Source organism: Phyllobates terribilis, unplaced genomic scaffold (genome assembly GCF_046119375.1).
Source record: "Phyllobates terribilis strain yellow unplaced genomic scaffold, ASM4611937v1 Scaffold_1__5_contigs__length_1240528914, whole genome shotgun sequence".
In the NCBI taxonomy this organism is placed as follows: Eukaryota; Metazoa; Chordata; class Amphibia; order Anura; family Dendrobatidae; genus Phyllobates; species Phyllobates terribilis.
Window position 1 is genome coordinate 321,337,421 of NW_027362761.1, and position 23,353 is coordinate 321,360,773.

The 23,353-nt window shown below is 41.9% G+C and overlaps 1 protein-coding gene across 1 annotated transcript in view; it reads left to right on the forward strand.

The window, feature by feature from the left end:
• The window catches only part of LOC141262882 (uncharacterized), a 110,523-nt gene that overhangs the window by 79,155 nt on the left and 8,015 nt on the right, over positions 1–23,353 (forward strand). Inside the window, exons 4-6 of the mRNA XM_073676334.1 lie at positions 2,611–2,716; positions 13,586–13,728; positions 20,711–20,944. Coding sequence (XP_073532435.1) covers positions 2,611–2,716; positions 13,586–13,728; positions 20,711–20,944 — 483 coding nt within the window. The remainder of the gene's footprint in view (positions 1–2,610; positions 2,717–13,585; positions 13,729–20,710; positions 20,945–23,353) is intronic.

Here is a 23,353-nt window from a genome sequence, read left to right on the forward strand (position 1 = left end):
GGCCGGCGTCTGTTAACTATTGGCGTGTGGGAAGCTTCCCACATGGCAATAGATTTAAAGTGAACCTGCGTCCGTTCACTGAACCGGCAGAATGCTGCAGCTCTGGCCCGATGAGCAGAAAAACTGGGCCCCAACTGGGCCCTCTCGGCTCACCAGGCCCCATACGCCAGTAAGGGCAGTGATGCCCTGATGGCAGCCCTGGCTGCCCGCACTGTGAGATGACAGCTGGAAATGTGCTTGTTGTGTTTTATAATGTGACAAGGTTCAACTTTGCTGTAATGTGTTAGTTATTATCAGGCACAGCTCTGCAGCACTAAGAGAAGACAAGTGTTGTTGCAATTGTTTGTGTTGAGACAAAGTTCACTTCTGCTGTACTGTTAGCTCTGCTGTATTGTGTTCTGATCTCACTGCTGAGCTGTGTGTGATTATGAGAGCAAAGTGTCAGTAGTTACATGTCTCACACTGGTAACTCCCCCTTTCATTTATAATAAGTTCTGGAGGCAGATTCCCATGCAGATCAGTGTCCGACCCATAGCCTGGAACAGCTCATATACAAGTGTTTCTCACTAAATTAGAATATCATCAAAAAGTTAATTTATTTCAGTTCTTCAATACAAAAAGTTAAACTCCTATATTATATAGAGTCAATACAAACAGAGTGATCAATTTCAAGTGTTTATTTCTGTTAATGTTGATGATTATGTCTTACAGCCAATGAAAACACAAGTGTAATTATCTCAGTAAATTAGAATACTTTTATAACCGCTTGAAAATGGTTTAAAATCTGAAATGTTGGCCTACTGAAATGTATGTTCAGTAAATGCACTCAATACTTGGTCGGGGTTCCTTTTGCATCAATAACTACATCAATGCGGCATGGCATGGAGCCGATCAGCCTGTGGCACTGCTGAGGTGTTATGGAAGCCCAGGTTGCTTTGATGGCAGCCTTCAGCTCGTCTGCATTGTTAGGTCTGGTGTCTCTCATCTTCCCCTTGACAATACCCCATAGATTCTCTATGGGGTTAAGGTCAGGCGAGTTTGCTGGCCAATCAAGCACAGTGATACTGTTGTTTTTAAGCCAGGTATTGGTACTTTTGGCAGTGTGGACAGGTGCCAAGTCCTGCTGGAGAATTAAATTTCCATCTCCAAAAAGCTTGTTGCAGAGGAAAGCACGAAGTGCTCTAAAATTTCCTGGTAGACGGCTGCGCTGACTTTATTCTTGATAAAACACAGTGGACCTACACCAGCAGATGACATGGCTCCCCAAACCATCACTGATTGTGGAAACTTCACACTAGACCTCAAGCAGCTTGGATTGTGTGCCTCTCCACTCTTCCTTCAGATTCTGGGACCTTGATTTCCAAATGATATGCAAAATTTACTTTCATCTGAAAATAACATCTTGGACCACTGAGCAACAGTCCAGGTCTTTTTCTTCTTGGCCCAGGTAAGACGCTTCTGGTGTTGTCTATTGGTCATGAGTGGCTTGACACAAGGAATGCTCCACTTGTAGCCCATGTCCTGGATACGTCTGGGTGTGGTGGCTCTTGAAGCAATGAATCCAGCAGCAGTCCACTCCTTGTGACTCTCCCCCAAATTTTTGAATGGCCTTTTCTTAACAATCCTTTCAAGGCTGCGGTTATCCCGGTTGCTTGTGCACCTTTTTCTACCACACTTTTTCATTCCACTCAACTTTTCATTAATATGCTTGGATACATCACTCTGTGAACAGCTAGCTTCTTTAGCAATTACCTTTTGTGACTTACCCTCCTTGTGGAGTGTGTCAATGACTGCCTTCTGGACATCTGTCAAGTCAGCAGTCTTCCCCATGATTGTGGATTGCCTACTGAAACAGACAAAGGGACCTTTTTAAATACTTAGGAAGGGTTTGCAGGTGTTTTTTGTTAATTATTCTAATTTACTGAGATAATGACTTTTGGTGTTTTCACTGACTGCAAGCCATAATCATCAACATTAAAAGAAATAAAGACTTGAAATAGATCACTCTGTTTGTAATGCCTCTATATAATATGAGTTTCACTTTTTGTTTGAAAGAGCTGAAATAAATTAACTTTTTGATATTCTAATTTAGTGAGAAGCACTTGTGCGTGTATATATAAAAGAAAAACGTGGATTCTCTGGAATAAGACATCAGATAGCAGATATTCTTTTATTCAGCTTCCTATGACCTACATGCCCATATAGACTGCTTAGGAGGGTTGATTCTACTGACAGATTCCCTTTAAAGTATTTGTGATTATAAATGTAGGATATTTCACCATATGTGATTACACCATTCTGTATATATGCTACATAGAACATGTCAATAATCTTCATTCTTCTAGTAAGAGAACCCTGTATACCCTGGTTACGTTGTTGTGCAAATATCAAGATATTTAATTATGTAACTTCATTGTCCACATAACATATCTTCTGTTATTTTGGGCCCCTGACGACTAAAGTGCCCAGATGTGACTGTCACTTCTTTACCCTCTACAATAGCATAGTATCTATTTAGTGGAAAACTACTTGAAATACGTTTGCATCTTGATGTTGATCAAACTCTGCTGCTGTACCTACTGTATTATGCTGCTTTATGTTTGTAATCAGAATGGAATACAGAATACGGCCCTGGAAGTAAATGAGCTTCAGTTGGTGGTATCAGATGAAGATTTACAAAGCAGGGAGTTGGAAAGTGCCAGTCAAATTAATAAAGGTAAGAGTTTCTAATTTTTTTTCTCTTCCTAAATATTAAACCTTAGATAATATATATTGTATATGTGTGGCGCCCCATGGGCCGGTTGCCACAGTAGTGTTGCGTCCTTCACCGGAGGTGATATTACGCTTGGAAGCATGAGGAGCTCCCCACGTCAGGTAAACCCCACATGCACACACAGGTTCTGATCCCTGACCTGAAGGGGGAGCTCTACACACTATTTTGGGGAGCTGCCATTTCTGGCTGGGGGGAGAAGTTAGTCAGTGAGTGTGAGAGGGAAGAGAGAGGGGGAGAAAGCAGCAGAGGGAGAAGAAGGAAGTTCAGGGGAGCAGAGCAAGTGAAGAGCTCACCCCAGGCAGCAGAGTAGAGGACGCCAGAGTCCTGGGTTGTACAGGGATTGCACGTCCCGGCAACCGAATCTGGGGGACAGTAGACTGCAAGTTTTCTGGCCACAAGCAGAAGCCCGGCAGCACAACAGCATAACTAGAACCCGGAGCTGCACCCAAGACGGCAGTACCCGTTATAGGTTCGCACCGCCTGCTAGTACTGAGCTTTAGGGCAGGAGTGAAGAAAAGGGGCCGCATGATAGTTCACAGGCAGCGGGGCCCGCAACGGAGAAGCGCAGCAGGCAGGCCTCCAAACCCACCTGACGGGGTGGACTCTGATTGCTTCCAGGCTGACCGGCCCCTCCTGGACCTAGTGACCAGTGCCCCGGACTCCACAGCTTTCTCTGCAGTAAAGGTAACCGGACTGCATTCCTCGTGTCTGTCATCTTCTTCTGCGCCTCCCCGCAGCTGTGCTACCAACGCGACTATCATCACTGCTGCCGCCCTGCTCTCTGCACCCTGTTTCCCCTGCCGCCATCCTTCATCTATAAGCTTTCTCAATCCCATGGGGCCCGCTTCACCCGTGGGAAGTGTTTCATCCTAGCTGCTATACCATCTATCCCCCAGGGTCTACACAGCAGCGCTGGTCATCCCTGACCAGGCACCACAGGTGGCGTCGCATAAAGACTACGAATCCCATGTAAATACTCCCTTCATCTGCTCGGCCAGGGCCACGGAGCTGGGCCATTGCCACAGTGACCTCCCTGGAAGACTGCCGGCCCGGCTACCGAGTACCCTAGGCCCTTACGGCTGCTGCATATGCACTTAGTATCTAGAGTTTATATCAGAAATCGAATAATGTTATATATACTAAAACCACCATGCAGTACCAAAATAATTCTCACTTACAACATTCAAATAATACTGTCATATAGTGCCCATAAAATACTGCCATTGAATTCTAAATACCGTCATTTAGTGTCCAAATAATATTGCCATATAATCTGAAAATGATACGCTCAAATAGTGCGCACATATTGCCAATAATTCTTAAAGCTGTAATGTCTTGGGTAATAATGAGGTTAATAGGGCAGTGAAGGGGTTACTTCTTACACTCCAAGGATGTCCTGCTGCTTCAGGAATCTGATCCATGTCAAATTGTCTCAGGCTGATTATATTCAGCTTCCTTTTCCTGCACTGATAACCGAAATAGTAGAGATGAGTACAGGAAAAAGGAGACTGAAGACTGACAGCTTTAATTTAACAGTTGGAGAGTTCTCTCTATCTTTGTCAAGCAGACCAATGATGTATAAAGCTTGATGAGCTATAAAGTGTTTGTGGAGATACGAGGGTCAGTGAGTGCTCTCGTCCGCTAGCCTGGCTGTCCTTAGAAAGACTGCATGGACCAGGGCTCAGCCCACTGTACTCCCGTTCTCCTTCCCCGTGGACAGAATACTATGCAGACAACACAGGGTGAGGGTAACACAGTGTGGTAATACTTTATTGGACCACCAACAGTCAATAACGTGTACTTGCTGGGTCTGTAGTATAAATTGGTGCAAATGACATGGTCTCACCCTTACACTGGCTTTCTGGGAATTAGAACAACTTCGACTTCGAGGTTTCCAGGGCCAACTACCCCAACCAGTAGCACCCTGCTTTTGGCAGGCACCTGCTGAGAGAAGGTAGCGGCAAGGTTAAGAAGCTTACAGAGTATATTGAAGTATGTGGCCAGGTGACCTGATTGTCCCAACCTGGGTTCTCCAAACATGAGTTCAGTGATGGGCAGTGGAGAAGATCTGTATTCCACCAGTTGGTCCTTGGTTGCTGTCCTGTAGAGTCTCACTGAAAACAGAGGCAGATCCCCCTTTTTATATTCTACAGCTCTTATTCAGGGCATTTTTCCACCGGTTTGGGGGATGTTGGGAGGAAGTAATCCCTCATTGTTCGAGTGCTCATTTAACCTGCATATTGTGTCCTCTAAGGTTTGTAGAATAATTAACTACAGGGGCTGATACAATAAGTACTCAGCAAGCATACAACAACGTAACAAACATCAAGTCAACATGCAACAAGAGTCCACGAACAGGCTCCTATGAACAATGACTCATATCCCTTGACCTACTGAACATACTGTCTGGCATAATTATACATAAACGTGGCGTCGTCAGTGTTTTATTTTTTTTTTGCTTCAGTGTCCTGTTGCCTCTGGGCAGTGGCGTAACTTGAAGCTCAAGGGCCCCAATGCAAAATCTCCAACGGGGCCACTAACATAGTAGTAGCAGCAGTTGTAGTCGTCGTCTTTTCATATGGGGCTAAGGTACCCTTTGGGCCACCAAGGGTTGTGTATGAATGTTATCCCCTGCTCCTGGGAGTCCTTTGTTTGGAGGCCACTTTGAAAAAAAAAGTGTAAAATTAGTTCACAACTGTGTCAGCTTAAATTATAATCAATTTACAAAAAATTGTTAATTTTTGTAAACACATTGTTTGACTAATCCTGGATTATAAACATGCATTCTAGTCCAGAGCAGCATTTAGAATTATGTTGGCTCATTTTGGAACCTGACAACCCCTAGATGATGGACTTCTCTAACTCACTTAAAGCTCCCATAATGTCTGTATTTTAATAGGCTTTCGTGCATCAAATTAGCGCCTAGATACATTACACATTACAGAAAACCTGAGCCAGGAAATCTTTGATCTGCAGAATTGTGAATAAAGTTATAAATTAGAATGGACCATAAATTGTAATTTAGAATCAGTACAAAGTAAGGAAAAATACTACTGGCAAACTTACTCAACTTTTTGGAAAAGTAGATTGTAACTATATTCATTTGGTGAAATGGTGCCCCATATTTAATACCTTTTTATTAATCCTACAGTGGCATTTAAAAGTTTGGGCACCCTTGGTCAAAACTACTGTTATTGTGAACAGTTAAGTTGAAGATGAAATGATCTTACAATATTTTTTAATCTTTTACATTTTAAAAATTACAATATGAAAAATGGGCTGATGCAAAAGTTTGGCCACCCTGCATGGTTACTACCTAGTAGCACCCCCTTTTTGCAAGCATCACAGCATGTAAACACTTTTTGTAGCCAGTTTAGGAGTCTTTCAATTCTTGTTTGAGGAATTTTCATCCATTCTTCCTTGGAAAATTCTTCCAATTCTGTGAGATTCCTGGGTCGTCTTGCATGCACAGCTATTTTAAGATCTAGGCACAGATTTTCAATGATATTCATATCAGAGGACTGTGAGGGTCATTGCAAAACCTTCAGTTTGCACGTTTTGAGGTAGTCTCTTGTGGATTTTAACGTGTGTTTGGGATCATTCTCCATTTGTAGAAGCCATCCTCTTTTCAACTTCAGCTTATTTAACAAATGGAGTTGTTTGCATCAAGAATCTGTTGACATTTCATTGAATCCATTCTTCCCTCTACCCATAAAATGTTCCCCATGTCATTGACTGCAACACAACCCCAGAGCATGATTGATCCACAACCATGCTTAATGGTTGGCGAGATGTTCTTTTCCTGAAATTCTGTGCCCTTTTTTCTCCACACATACTTTTGATCATTCTATTTTCTATTTTAACCTCATCGGTCCACAAAACTTGTTTCCAAAATGCATCAGGCTTGTTTGGATGTTCTTTTGCAAACTTCTAACGCTGAATTGTATGGTGAGGACACAGGAGAGGTTTTCTACTGATGACTCTTCCATGAAGGCCATATTTGAGTAGGTGTCTCTGAACAGTAGCACAATGGACCACAACTCCAGAGCCTGCTAAACCTTTCTGAAGGTCTTTTACTGTCAAGCAGGGGTTCTGATTTGTCTCTCTAGCAATGCTACGAGCAGCTCTCACTGAAATTTTGCTTGGTCTTCCAGACCATATCTTAACCGCCATTGTTCCAGTTAACTGCCATTTCTTAGTTACATTTGAACTGCGGAAAGGGCAACTTGAAAACGCTTTAATATCTTCTTATAGCCTTCTCCTGCTTTGTGGGCCTCTACCATTTTCATTTTCAGATTGCTAGGCAGTTGCTTAGATGAACCCATGGCTGCAGTTTTTTGGCACAACGTTAAAGGAGACTGGGTTTTTTAAAGCTGGGAAATTTGCATCACCTGGCCTTTCCTAATGATGGTGAACAAGCCATAAGCATAACAGGATAATTAAGGTCTTAAACCTTGGTCAAAGTTATCTGAGCACACATCTCCAAGGGTGCAAAACTTTTGCATCAGCACATTTTCCTTTTTGTAATTTTTAAAATGAAAAAACAAACAAAAAACAACTTTTTTTTTGCCTAAAATACAAAGGAAATGTGTCATCTTTAACTTTAGGTCTTTTAGAGATAATTTAATCTTCAACTTGCTTAACTGTTCACAATAACAGGAACTTTGACCAGGGGTGCCCAAACTTTTACATGGCACTGCATCTGGTGTTTTGAATTGTAGGTAGTGATAAATGAAAGAAGTAAGTAAGGCCTGATTAATCAAAGCTTTTACACCAATATTCTGGCTAAAAACCTTTGGAAAAGTCGCTAGTCTCAGGTCTCCGTCTCAAGCCTGAGACAACCTGAGACTCCTCTAAAATTTTTGCAATTTTTGGCATTATCATGCCATTTTTGCCCAGCTCTGACAAAGTGGGCAGGATGGGAGCGTGGCAACTGCCACTGATCAAATTTATGACTGGAATAGAATTTGTGATGAGGCACACACAGAAGTGAACATCACTTGTACGACGCTCCCAATTCATGAAAAGGTGTGCACCTCTTGATGAATCAGGAGCATCTGACTCCAGCACTCCCCTTCATCAAGACCGGCCTGTAAAACACCGGTCTTAATGAATTGGGCCCTTAGTGTATAAGATGTCCTGCTATTTATTTTTTTTTTACTTTTATTAGAGTTCTAATAACAAGAAACCATACTAGCATCAAAACCAAAATGGTTAAAATTAGATAATGGTGATATTTTTGTAGTTCTGCTTATACAGAACTTCAACTAGTGCAAATAACAGATGGTTGTGGGTAGAACTGGGATTCAAAGATTCAAATTTTTACCCGGTTCTTCTGTTGCCAAGCGTCCAGAAATTCCTGGTCAGTCTGTAAAAATAAGGTACTTCCCTGTCTGTAAAAAATATTTGAGGAGTCCGTGATTTTTTTGAAGCTGAATAAACTTTTATACAGATTATTTTGACTGTAATTATCATCTTTTTACAGTGAATACAGCTGATGTCTTCATATCAGAATTATGGGCTGTAGATATGGATAATTTATAATGATTGTGACGATACAGCTTATAATCTTAATCAGCCAGAAGATTAGATTTGTTAAGCCAAGAGAAATACACTATTGCGTTAATGTTGACTTGTGAATATGTGTATTTCTGTGGCTGGTCAAGAAGGACAGACCAGTATTTGTATAACCCTGAATGTTGTCTTCTATTGGTCTGTGAACAGTGATGTTTGTTAGTATGCTAATTGTATATTATACTAAGCTCGCTAGTTTATTTACAAGAGCCCCCTGCTATACCAACTATGTAAATTGATTAAATGCACAAACAATGAGACCTTAGCCCTGTAGAATAATACCCTCCCTAATCCTTGCCGTGTGGATGTGTACTTAAAATGACTTGTGCCTCTGTAGCAGGCAAACTTTAGAAGGAGAATCAAAGATCAGAAAGTCTCTCAGACCATCAGTTTGGAAGCATGGCTTTAACCAGAGACACAGATTTGGATTTTATATGATTCCAGTCTAAGGGTATATGGCCCTGACTGCAAAGATATGGATCTGCTCCACTGACCATCAGAGACCCCATGGATACGTTTGGGGAGACAAGGTTGGGACGATTAAGTCACCTGGCCCCATGGATATGTTTGGAGTTGCCAGGTGGGACCCACCGGTCGCCTGGAACCAATGGAGACATTCGGAGAAGCCAGATTGGGACCATCCGGTCATCTGGCCCCATGGAAACTCTCAGAGAGGCCAGGGTGGGGCCCTCGGGTCTCCTGGCCTTGTACCTCGATGGACTGTCAGCTTCCTAAACTTGCCGCTACCTTATCTCTATGAATCTTCTATCTTAATCAGCCAGACGATTATTTTTTTTTAAGCTAAATAAACTTTTATACAGATTATTTTGACTGTAATTATCATCATTTTACAGTGAATGCAGCTGATGTCTTCATATCCGAATTATGGGCTGTAGATATGGATCATTTATAATCATAATGATTTATTATGGTTTTCCAATGTGTCCATAAAAAATATTGTCTTGTTTGTAATTTTTTGATAAGCTGTCCAGAAAAAAAAAAAAGTCAAGCTGGCCAACCTTACTGGTTCCCATTTTGTGTGAAGGAAACCATGCCCCTTTTTACAGATCAAACCCATTTCTGCAGCCCTAGCTCAGGTTAGAGGTGAGTATTCAGTAACAAGTCCGGGAGATCATGATTAAAAACAAATTTGTTTTTATTATAAATTCATTGAAAGGCAAAAAGTTAAAATTGGGACAGTCCCTGGGAACTGTACCCAGTTACTCCAGTAGATCTGACGCATTTTGAACTAGGTAGTTCTTATTCATAGTCTGATACCTCTATTGCTTTGTCATGCTGCCAACACAGCTGAATCCCTTGCATTGCCGGAGGGCTCCTTTCATATTGGTGAGCTGGAAAAACTTGTTTTCTAGTTCAGGTTAGGTAGATCCAGCACATGAAGCCACACCTTTTTTTTTTTTAAGACCTCACCCGTTTACACCCCTCTTCCTCACTTATAAAATAAAATTAAAGGCACATTACCATGTCATGTGCAATTCTATGTAAAAATACTGATAAGTAATATCCCTTTGAGTACAGATTAATGTACTATGTATTATGGTGTTACATAGGACTGCAAGTAACATCTACTACATTTTCTGTATTCAAGAGAATTATCAGTGTTACCTGCAGTCCTAAGTAACATGACTGCAGATAACATGTGCTACATTATTTGTACTAAGAGAGTTATCACTGTTTACTGTAGTGTTTCTTGGGACTGCAGATAACACCGTAATAACTTTCTTGAATACAGAAGATGTAGTGGATGTTACCTGCAGTCCTATGTAACACTACCGATAACAATAACTCTTAGTACAGATAATGTAGTAGATGTTACCTACAGTCCTATGTGACACTAATATGACCACCACACAATGACCATATAGTCATATAGTTGTAGATAGCAGTTATACACAGGCGCTCTATAGACCTTATATGTGTGTATAATGAACAGATAAAGCCAGTGACTCACTGATGGCGTCCTCTGTGATTGATTGTTATCATTGACTTTCCCTTTTTTTTTTATTCCTCCGACACAGACCACTATGACCACATATTTCATTCACAACTCTTCTCTGCAAAATGTCATCTTTGGCTCACTGCTTTTCGAAGGCGCTCTTTTTACTTTCCTAACCTATACAAAAAACAGATAGTGCTATACCCATCCACAGTGCCTCTGACAGTAATAATGCCTGGGTTCCTGGGAAGTGGCCCAGGCAGTGATTATGCTGCTGCAGGGTCAGGGAGCCAAGCGGCAATCTACTACACATGGCAACTCTGGTAATATGTTCAATTGTATTTGTGTCTCAAAGATATAAATTTAACTGAATCCAGTCTTTAACGCAGGAACAGATAGAATTCCATTTTTGGTTGTGGGAGTAGATAAATTAAAGAATATGTTCACATATGGTTTGTTGAAATAGGTTTTAAAGTGGATCTGCTTCAGAATAAAGGTCAAAGTATTCAAAGTTTTTTTTGTTTTTTTTTTATCTGGATTTTGATATGGCTCCAATTAAAAATCCACATTAAAAAAAACTTCACGTTAACATACCCCAGTGGAAAGCTGTTCAACAACCGGTGTACTGCCAACCAATCCTGCTCATTACAAAGGAACTATATGTGCATCACTTCCCATGATATCCTATTGTTTTCCATATTCCTATACAAAAGTTCTATCTGTATATGGCAAAAAGTGTGCGAGCCAGCACATTTGTGATGGATAATCCCGTTTCAAAACTATGGGGTTGTTTAATATGACTTTCTGCACAATTTTGTGGATATAACTGTCTCCACTATTTGAAGGTTTTCCTCAAGAATTTCTTTTGGAATTTGTTCTCTTTCAGCCAAAAGATCATTTCTGAGGTCAGGCACTGACGTTCGATGAGAAGGTCTGGCTCATGTTCTTTTGTTGGGGTTGAGGTCAGGGCTATTTTTCAGGACAGTCTACACCAAACACATTTCCTCTACTATGTAGAGAAGCAGAAAAAAATGTTAATCGGCTCACCTTCCAGTGAGGACAATTCATTTGTGGTGCAAGGGAGTTGTAGAAAAATATTTAGATTTGAGAGTCCTCAGTGGTTGATGCCTTTTAATGGCTAACTGAAAAGATGGTAACAAATTGCAAGCTTTCGAGACTACTCAGTTCTTTTCATCAGGCATAGTACTTTCAAATCTAAATATTTTTCTATTTACTGTCTAACACGGTACAAAAATATATATTTTTCCTATATCAAAAGTGAGTTGTATTAACACACCAGGCTGGTATCCTGATCAGAAATGGGAGAGCAGGTCCATGAGGACTGGGCTCCAGACACCAATGAAAAAATGTTAAAATATAACTTTGATTATGGGTTGCTAACCCATAACGCGTAAGCTTATGGATCCTTAATCTTTAGCTTTTTTTTTTTTTTCTCACCATGTTTTTAATTGCACAGTAAAAGTATTTTAACATTTTTTTTCATTGGTGCTGGAACCTTCTCTCACATTTCCTCCACACACAACCACATACAATTATCGCCATATTCAACATTAACATTATGCATTCCAGTAGTCAACATTCTCTGGACTTCCTCCAATTTCAGATTTTTTCATCAGCCTGGTTTTTGAAGATGAAACAAGATTCCTGTCACAAAAAAGCTTTTTAATGGCTAAGTGAAAAGATGGTAACAAATTGCAATCTTTCGAGACTACTCAGGTCTCTTCATCAGGCATAGTATAACACAAAATTTGAAGAGTCCCATATTTATAGACAATAAGACACAGAAATAATGCAATAGATGAGACAAGTGAGGTGATGCGCCCCCTGGGAGGTGGGGTACTCGTTAGCCGGGCCAGTCGGTACTGGGGATGTCACAGTGGCAGTGACCCAGGGAGGTCAATTAAAGGAAAAATAAAAGGGGAATAAAGTTTTTGGAGAATAATTGTGGTATGCGGCTATATGGGGCCGCCGCTGCGGTGCAGATCCACTGGAGCTGATGGTGACGCAGCAGAGTTGGTTCAGCTCTCCACAGGCAGAGCTAAGCTCCAGGGCAGTATATGATGAATTGTGAAGGTAGATGTTGTTGGTGCGGTGTAATGCAGGGCTGAGGGCGTAGATAATGACCAGACAACAAATTAATGGCGGTATTCCTCTATTTTTACTTGTGGTTTGTCAAAGCAGACTGGGGCACGGGTACTAGCTGGTAGTGGAGGTCCGGGCGGCCTGGAAGCAAGTTGGGGATCCACCTCGCCATGTGGAGTTGTAGGCCTTCCCTCTGCGCTAATCTCTTTGGCCCTGCTGCTTGAAGCTATGCTGCGGCCCTCGTCCCTGAGTAAAACGTCTTTTTCCTCACCCGTATGGCAGGCAGCTCAGGCCTTCCTCTAGTGTCGCTCCCATGTGGCGGTGCTGGGCCCTATGATGCTGCTGAGCTGCCGGGCGTCTGGTGGGGCCAGGAGACCTGCAGTCTCCTGCCCTCCGGATTTAGTTGCTGGGCCTTCAGTGCCCCACAACCACGGACTCCAGTGTCCGGTTCCTTTGCGCTTCTCTCTGGGATGAGCTTGTCCACAGCTCCCTTCCCCAGGTACTTCCTCGTCGCTCTCTTGTCTCCAACTCCTCTCCACTCACTCTTACTAACCCCGCCTCCAGATTCCAGTTTTAAAGGGGAGGAGCTCCCTTTTCTGGTCTGGAGCCAGGATAGTGTTGGATGCTGGTATACCTGATTAGGGGATCCCTCCTTGCTTCCAGGCATGGCATCGGCCCCTGTGAGGGAGGCATTGCCACTGTGGCAACCGGACCCCTAGGGTGCCACAGAGGTACAGCAGAACTATCATTATGGGAGAGGGATAACCCGTTGTGGCCGTAAAAAGTGGATAGTTCTGCTGTAGATAGGTCTGTGTAAATGGGCCCTTAGTATTAAACAATCAGGAATTTAAAATGTTTCTAGCTGGTAGACCATTGCATGAGCAACCTTTGCCCACTGCTTAGCACAAAATAGAGGGCATTAAAAAGAATAGTCCACTGTTTTCTTTGACTTTATTCTTCTAGTTCTTTAATTCAGAGCATAGCAGAAAGTGTTGCTCTTTGCAGATTTATGGTTGGCCAAGGAAATCGGGATTAAAAAATGAGCTTTATTTTGTGGAGTGTGTTGGTTATTTATTTGCTTGCATCATTTAACAACACAAATGTGCAGGACCCTGAGACTCCTGAGGCATATTATGATCTTCCTGTTTTTTTTTTTTTTGCCCTGTTCTCGGATACAGTTGCAGATGTTTCTCAGCAGTCACAACAGGATGATCCTTCCTTATGTATGATCACAGTGACCGACACAAACAGTGATGAGGTTTTCATTATCTCACCAGGAAATCAGACCAACTGTCTTCCCTTAAATTCTTCACATTTACAGGTGAGTATATACCATATTTTTCGGACTATAAGACGCACCGGACCATAAGACGCACCTAGGTTTTAAAGGAGGAAAATAGGGAAAAAAATTTAAGCAAAAAATGTGGTCATGATGCCCTGTTATGGGGGGAGGGGGTCTGCTGCTGAGACTGGTATTGGGGTAATGTCCCCCAATTCTGTTAATATCCTCCATCCTGGTATGTATGGCCCCTCCTTCCTGGTATAAGTGGCCCCCATCCCATCCTGGTATGCATGGTACCTCTTGATCCCCCATCCTGGTATGCATGGCACCCCTTGATTCCACATCCTGGTATGCATGGCACCCCTTGATTCCACATCCTGGTATGCATGGCACCCCTTGATTCCACATCCTGGTATGCATGGCACCCCTTGATTCCACATCCTGGTATGCATGGCACCCCTTGATTCCCCATCCTGGTATGCATGGCACCCCTTGATTCCCCATCCTGGTATGCATGGCACCCCTTGATTCCCCATCCTGGTATGCATGGCACCCCTTGAGCCCCCATCCTGGCATGCATGGCACCCCTTGAGCCCCCATCCTGGCATGCATGGCACCCCTTGAGCCCCCATCCTGGCATGCATGGCACCCCTTGAGCCCCCATCCTGGCATGCATGGCACCCCTTGAGCCCCCATCACGCTACCTACAAAAAAAACAACAAAAAAAAAACAATCATACTCCCCTCCTCTCTCCTCCAGCGTTGTCCCGCTCTGCTGCCGACCGACACTCTCACTGTGTGAGCCACAGGGTGCGCATGGCGTCCCTGCCATGCGCCCTCACACAGTGTGAGACACTGTGCTGGAATAGTCACCGCTCCCCACGCCGAGACTCTGTGCGTGGGGAGCAGTGACTATTCAGTCTGTTCAATAGCCGTCACACTGTACCGCAGCGCGGCTCCTGCTGCCGCTCTGTGGTCAGTGTGCCTGCTATTAAAGACCATGGATATTCACTACAACCCATGGGCGTGGGGAGCAGGGAATATTTAGTTTTTTTAGTAGCGGGCACAGCGTAGGCTGCAGCAGGCTGCTGCTGCCTCCTGTGCCCCGCTGATCCCCCACTGCCGCTCCCCCACACCCACCACCTCGCACAGCCATGTATATAATATTCGGACTATAAGACGCACCCCCCACTTTCCTCCAAAATTTTGGAGGAAAAAAGTGCGTCTTATAGTCTGAAAAATATGGTACTTTCTATATAGATGATGTAGAAATAGTCTCCATAAAACTTGGAAAAACGAGAGAAAGCATATCTTCTGTTGTGAATGGGTCCACTGAAGTATCTCCTGGTATGCCATGTGCCCACAATCCTAATTAAAATACATGTAAATAAAAAGGAGAACATTACTATATTTAAACTGATAAGATGATTTCACTGAAATCCTGGAAAAGCACAGTTGCTCCCACGCTGCTTAGCAGTATTCAGAATAAGCTGCTTGTGAGTAGGTCCCACGTACCATTCTTCTTGTAGAAGTTCATACATTTTGCACTCTCCTGAATTGACAATCCTTTGGTTCTCTGCTCTCGAATACGTATACTGTCTGTGAATAATATTTCCACAATTATCCAGACTTCACTTTAAAGGGAACCTGTCATGTCACCTGCAGATATAGGTTAATAGCAAATAAACAGAGTTGCAATGCTGTCCAGCTGCCTGACTGAAAACATGGCTACTAGGAGAAAATGAACTTTGTCCCTCCTGGGAGCAGCCAACTTTCAGTCATAGAGACATGCACGGAGTGGCTAGTCACTGCTAAAGATACGATGAGCGCAAGTAAGCCCCAGCACATTGATTGACAGCTTGCTGTGCCAGATGTGCTACAGAGAAAGTTGTTAATCAAAGTCTGGGGCACAATATAGAGAGCTGTGCTGTGAGCGATGACTGTAATCACTCCATGCATGCCCCTATGACTATAAGCTCGTAGCTCTTAGATGGAATAAAGTTTAATTTCCTCCCTCTAGCCGCACTATCACTAAGGTGGCCAGCCAGCATTGTAATGCTATTGACCTGTAGGTTAACTGCGTTTGAGGACATGACAGGTTCTCTTTTAAACTGTCCTGATATAACTAATAAGGAAAAAGGATGCACTACAAACCAGTTATATGGCAAAAGAGTGATTCCTACCTGTTCCTAGAAGAAATAGCAATCCGGGTAGAGCGGTACAGACTTGGTGGAGGTCCGGGGTTGCAAGGTCACAATGACCCAAAGCTGTGAGAAATGATAGTCCGGATAGAAGAAAGTGCGCTCCGTACAAGCGGCACACACTGGGCTGACAGCACCAGCAGGGATCTGCTAGCAGAGGAGAACCACCGGTCCACGTAACTTGGAGAGCCACAAAAAAGCCGCTAACACAGCAGGAGGTGAGTACAGCGTGCGGAAGTCCTCAGAAGGAGCCGCAGATGCGACGACAAGTGGATGCAATGAAACAGGGTCCGTAGGATCAGCCGCAAATGCGGCAATGAGTGGATGCAGTCTGCAGTCTTTCATCCCCTGCGTTAACTCGCAGAGTCTTTGGCGGTTGGACACATGCACCAGGAGCTGGGTAGATCCAGAGATGAGTAGTAGGTGGGAGAAGCCACAGGCAGCCTGATGGGTGTACCGGCCGGTCACACCTGCAGGACAGCTAATGATCAAGAATGTGAGCGCTTAGTGTCTGTGTGACGTCACAACAGCTGAGGGATTCCACTAAGGGAAATGGGTCCAGCGCTTATCCAATGCGTTTCTGAGGCCACGGCCTCCTTCGTCAGTGATTTAGACACATAGCGCTCCCTTGCATATATAAGTGGATATTCATCCAATTAATTAAGAACCTAACAAGTAATTAGTTGAAAGCAAAAAGCTCAATCTCACTATTGAGGCCATGGGGTTTCAGTGAGTTCATTCTAAAAATCCACCTACTTTCTGCTTTAGACATTAACTTAATATAATCGCCAGCCCTCCAATGTTTTTTAATATGTTCAATTCCCCAAAATTTGGTGTCTATTAAGTTACCTTTGTGCACCGTTTTGTAGTGTAAAGATAATGGATGACCTGTATATTGTTTTTTAATATTATTCACATGTTCTTTTAACCTTGTCTTTAATTGTCTTTTAGTCCTTCCTATATAGTGCTTATTACAGGGACATTGTATACAATAAATTATCCCTGTTGATTGACAAGATATATGTGTGTAAATATTAATTATTTCTTCATTAGAAAAAGAAAGCACTGATTCTTTCGCTTAAGTCGCTTTACACAGTGCACATCTTACAAGGAAAAAAAACTTTTGTCCATTTCTCTTTTATTTCCCCATTCTCTTTCTGCGCCACCGTTGGAGCTATCTTGCTGACCAGATTTTTTGTTCCCCTATATACAAAACTAGGTTTAAGGGGGATATGCTCCCCTATAATTTTGTCCTCCATTAATAGCGGACAATATTTTTGAACAATTCTTTTCAATTTACCACACTCCTGGTTATATTGAGTAATTATTGGAATTTTGAAATATCATTATTATTCTTTTTTTTTTTTTCCTCTATTACACTAATTTTTTGTTTGGCAAGCAGCTGATTTCTGGGAATTTTTCCTACCTGTTCTCTTAGAATCTTTAGGTCTGTGTGGTTTTAACTTTTTGGGTGAACTGACCTATCATCTTTTAGGATTCATTCTGGTAATCTTCATATTTTGTACAATTCCTCCTTGTACGCATGAGTTGGCCTTTACGAATATTTTTAAGCCTCACTGGTAGATGGCAACTGGTTATATCAATATAACTGTTACTATGAGTAGGCTTTCTATAGCTTCTTGTAGTCAACTGTCCATTATCTATAAAAACTGTAATATCTAAAAAAAAATTACAGATGATATACTGGTGGATGACGTAAAATTTAAATTTAAAATCATTTTTATTAATTTCCATTAAAAATGTATCTAATGTAGAACTACCACCACCCCATATAAAAAATACATAATCTATAAAACGCTTCTATAGGACCAGACTTTCTTCTATCCGGACTATCATTTCTCACTGCTTGGGGTCATTGTGCCCTTGCAACCGCGGACCTCCACCAAGTCAGTACCGCTCTACCCAGATTGCTATTTCTTCTAGGAACTGGTAGGAATCACTCTTTTGTCATATGAGTGGTTTGTAGCGCATCTCTTTTCCTTATTAGTTATATCAGTATTATTTGCACCAGGGCATACAGTGCCTTTGGGATTGTGGCTCTTTACCTACGTGTTCTCATATAAGCAGCAGCGCATTGCATACTTTACACATTTTTCTTTTAAACAGTCATATTCTAATATTGAGTTATTATTGGCCTGCCTTTTAGCTTAAAGAGGATTTGTCACTAGGTCAAAAGTGGCAAAGTGTTGCTCTTATTTTATTCCCATAGACCCCTAGGTATTCTATTGTATGTTTGTGGGGTTTTTCTTTGTTTTTTTAATCTGACATATAGTTTGAGATATGGGCCTTTTCACTTAATGTTAATTTTTATAGTCTTCGCTAAGGGAGCTTGCTCATGGCAATTATTTAGAGCAGGCTAAAAATACACCCAAAAGAATCCTTTGAGCCAGGCCCCTTGGTAAAGACCATAAAAATTTGCAATAAATAAAAAGGCAAGGCTCATATCTCTGGACCTGTATGACGGATTTACAAAAAAAAAAAAGTCTGTGCATCGGGAAGAAAATAAGTCAAGCTGGCCACTTTTTACCTGATGATTATTATTATTTATTATTATAGCGCCATTTATTCCATGGCGCTTTACATGTGAAAAAGGGGGTATACATAGCAAAAATACTTATGATAATCTTAACAAAACGAGTCAGCGACTGGTACAGGAGGAGCGAGGACCCTGCCCACAAGGGCTCACAGTCTACGAGGAATGGGTGAGGATACAGTAGGTGAGGGTAGAGCTGGTACAAGTCCTCTTTAAGGATGCAGTAACGGACCTGAAAAATTGAATGGGATTTCAGATTCGCTACTGGTCCCCTGTAGCGATGACTGTAGACGGACGATTGCTGTTTATGGAAGCCTGTAATCAGCCTGTGGCTAATAGGAATGGTTCCAATATTATCTATTAGGAAATTGCTATTTATGCAATATGTTAGAGAATTTCAATTTTATGCAAAACTACACTACCGTTCAAAAGTTCGGGGTCATTTAGAAATCTCACTATTTTTGAAAGAAAAGCACATTTTTTTTCAATGAAGCTAACATTAAATGAATCAGAAGTACACTCTATACATTGTTAATGTGGTAGATGACTATTCTAGCTGCAAATGTCTTGTTTTTATTGCAATATCTACATAGGTGTATAGAGGCCCATTTCCAACAACCACCACTCCAGTGTTTTAATGGTACATTGTGTAAGAAGGCTAATGGATGTTTAAGAAACCCTAGAAAACCCTTGCACAAGTATGTTAGCCCAACTGAAAACGGTTTGGCTGATTTGACAAGCTATAAAATTGACCTTCCTTTGAGCTAGTTGAGAATATGGAGCATTATATTTGTTTGTTCTATGAAACTCTCAAAATGGCCAGAAAAAGAGAACTTTCAAGTGAAACTCGACAGTCTATTCTTGTTCTTAGAAATGAAGGCTATTCCATGCGAGAGGTTGCCAAGAAACTGAAGATTTCCTACAACGGTGTGTACTACTCCCTTCAGAGGAGAGCACAAATAGGCTCTAACCAGAGTAGAAAGAGAAGTAGGAGGCCCCGCTGCACAACTGAGCAACAAGACAAGTGCATTATAATCTCTAGTTTGAGAAATCGACGCCTCACAGCTCCTCAACTGGCAGCTTCATTAAATAAGTAAGCACAATACGCCAGTGTCAACGTCTACAGTGAAGAGGCGGCTCAGGGATACTGGCCTTCAGGGCAAAGTGGCAAAGAAAAAGCCATATCTGAATCTGGCTAATAAAAGGAAAAGATTAATATGGGCAAAAGAACACAGACATTGGACAGAGAAAGATTCGAAAAATTTTTTTTGGACAGGCGAATCAAAGTTTGAGGTGTTTGGATCACACAGAAGAACATTTGTGAGACGCAGAATAACTGGAAAGATGCTGGAAGAGTGCCTGATGCCAACTGTCAAGCATGGTGGAGGTAATGTGATGGTCTGGGGTTGCTTTAGTGCTGGTAAAGTGGGAGATTTGTACAAGGTAAATGGGATTTTGAATAAGGAAGGCTATCACTCCATTTTGCAACGCCATGCCATACCCTGTGGACAGCGCTTGATTGGAGCCAATTTCATCCTACAACAGGACAATGACCCAAAGCACACCTGCAAATTATGCATGAACTATTTAGGGAAGAAGCAGGCAGCTGGTATTCTATCTGTAATGGAGTGGCCAGCGCAGTCACCAGATCTCAACCCCATTGAGCTGTTGTGGGAGTAGCTTGACCGTATGGTACGCAAAAAGTGCCCATCAAGCCAATCCAACTTGTGGGAGGGGCTTCAGGAAGCATGGGGTGAAATTTCTCAAGATTACCTCAACAAATTAACAGCTAGAATGCCAAAGGTCTGCAATGCTGTAATTGCTGCAAAGGGAGCATTCTTTGACGAAAGCAAAGTTTGAAGGAGAAAATTATTCTTTCTAATAAAAATCATTATTTCTATCCTTGTCAATGTCTGGACTATATTTTCTAATCATTTTGCAACTCATTTGATAAATAAAAGTATGAGTTTTCATGGAAAACACAAAATTGTCTAGGTGGCCCAAACTTTTGAACGGTAGTGTATACCTTCTAGAAAGTTCACAAATGTTCTCTGTCTTTCAAGCCAAATTACTGTAGGCGTAATCGAGCCATGTTGTTTCGTGTGAGCTTCTTGTTGCTTTTTTTTTTTCTTCCAAAGTGCAAAGAGCTGCTGTACTTTTCCTGTAGCCTATGACAAACAGCCAAGGCACATGGTGGTTTTGGCTGAGCAGGGAGCCACGTCACTGCTGCATTGATGTTTTGATTTTATTATGGCATCTCATTCTAGGTGGGAAACCTAAAGAGAAGTGTAACCAGCCCTGCCTCCGTATCCGACTGGCTCACATCGGATTGCACAAATGTGGATCTAACTGTCGAGGACAGAGGAAATGAAGGTGAAGAAGTAGATGCAGCCAGACAAAGAGCATGGAGTGTTCGCACTTTTAACAGCCTACTGCCTCAACTACAGATGAAATGGCGCAGTCGTACCTCTAGTGGTTCCTTCACAAAATTGCTAGACCACGTGAGTACATTTTTTTTCTCTTACAGGAGTTGTCTAATCTAGAAATCCATTGCTAAATATTCTATTAGTTGATTTTTATATAAATGAGGGTCACTGCTTCATTAGATGAGATAGAAATAGTCCATAGAGGGCCCTTTTTTTTGCTTTGAAGGACATCTCCTGTCCATTTCTAAAGATGGCCAGACATGTGTCTAATAATTTGCAGATCATTTACTTTAACAGCAGATGCTACTGAAATCAGCTGTAATCTTATGCATATAACCACCACAGACATCAGATCAGTTTAACTGGATCTGCAAACGGACAGTTTACTTTTGATGGAAATGCTTCATTTCTCCAGTGGTGGTACTGCAGGGGAATTGAACGATTGCTTCCAGATTTCACTGCAGTTAGGCTCATCAATGAAGGCCAGGGTCAAAACCAGGAGGACTAATAAACTATCTCAAGGCGATCCCATTTTTCCTTCTGCAAACACAGCGTATATTAAATTACTGCTAAAACCAGATAAAGACTCCCTATTCTCTAGCTCATACAGACCAATCTCTCTCATTAATACTGATATTAAGATCATATCTAATAATCTAATACTGGTCAACAGACTGGCCTCCATCTTACCCTATCTCATTTCTCCTGCCCAGGCGGGCTTTGTAAAAGGTCGCTCGGCCACTCTAAATATCAGAAAAGTACTACTGGTACTAGATAAAATTCACTCCTTAGCAGATTTAAAGGGCTCCCCAGCGATTGTTTCCTTGGATGCGGAAAAAGCTTAACAAAAACGTCACTAGCAGGCCCCTTCTTTAACTACATTCGTAATCTATATTCAACTCCAAGGGCTCAGGTTTACACCCCGGGTTTCTTGTCCACTCCATTCCCCCTTGAGAAAGTAACGAGGCAAGGTTGTCCATTGTCCCCCCCCTCCTCTTCAACTTAGCTCTGGAGCCCTTAGTCCGCATTTTGTCTGATCCAAGCACTTTCACAGGCTTTCAGTTTACTAGGAAATCAATTCAGGCGACTTTTTTTGCTGACTATGTCATTTTATTTATGTCTGACTCCACCCAATATCTGCCTATAGTATTATACTTAACTTAAAAATTTTGGCTCTTACTCAGGGTTTAAAATCAATGTTAAAAAATGTGAAATACTCCCAGTAACCGAAAAGGGAACAAAACTCTGCCCAGATGGGTCTTTAAATGGTATATCCCTAGCACCCTCACATATTACCTACCTGGGAATTAAAATAGGCTGTTTGCCTTCATCTATACACACCTTAAACTACCCTCCACTTATTAAAAAAATCGTCAATCAATTAGTCATGTCAAGATTTGCCTCTATCTTTTATGGGTAGGGCACATTTTGTAAAAATGATCGGTACAGCCAGGATTATGTATCAACTACAAACCTTACCATTACTCCTGAAACACACGGACGGAACTATACTCAATAGGGCCTTCAATCACTTTATTTGGAAAGGAAAACGTCCCAGGATTAGTATGAGCAAACTTATGGCTTCCAAAGACGACGGAGGCATTAATTTCCCAAGCATCAGAAATTACAATCTTGCTTGCCTTTTCCGGTATATAATAGACTGGTTCCATAAGAGACGTACATATTCTGACTACACGTTGGAAGCCGATTATGCATACCCCCTTGACCTGGTTGCCTTCCTTCATTCTCCATTTAACTCCCTTCCCTTGGCAGTTAAAAAGTCAACAATCCTTAGGGACACTATTTTCGCATGAAAGGCAGACAGAAAAAAATACGGTCTTTCTTTCAGGATTTCAAAGCACCTCCCGATATGGCAAATCCCAGAATTCCCCCAGGGTGATGAAAATAAACTATTTCTGAAATGGCGAAAATCAGGTGTAGACAATGCATCCCATCTTCTCCATTCAAGTGAGCAAAGATGGATGACATGCACCCAACATTATTTCCAAAATGAACAAATCAAAGTATCCATTATGGCCAATTTAAAAGATGTGACTTTTGAGGTCTCCCAAAATGTCTTGGATGTCATTCTGTTGTCTCCAATGGGTACCCCTTCAATTTCTGTCCTTTATTCTGTAATGAGATCCAATCTACTAGGAGTTCACCCAGATACTTTCTTCCAATATTGGAGACAACAGTTGGAGGATGTGGAAATCTCTGATAATGTCAGGCTGGAGTTTAATAAGAAAACACATAAACGAAGCATGGAGAGAAACGCAATATCAAATCATGCATGGCGCCATTTATGCATTTAACATACCTAAAAAAAAATCCGCTTTCAAACAGGCTAACAGCTTGCCCTAAATCCCACCTTCCACTATCCGACCTCATGCACGGCCCATGGTCATGCCCAGCTTCAGTTTCATATTGGGGACAAGTATCAGCTATGATCGACACTATATGGGGTCCGGGTTATACTCTTTC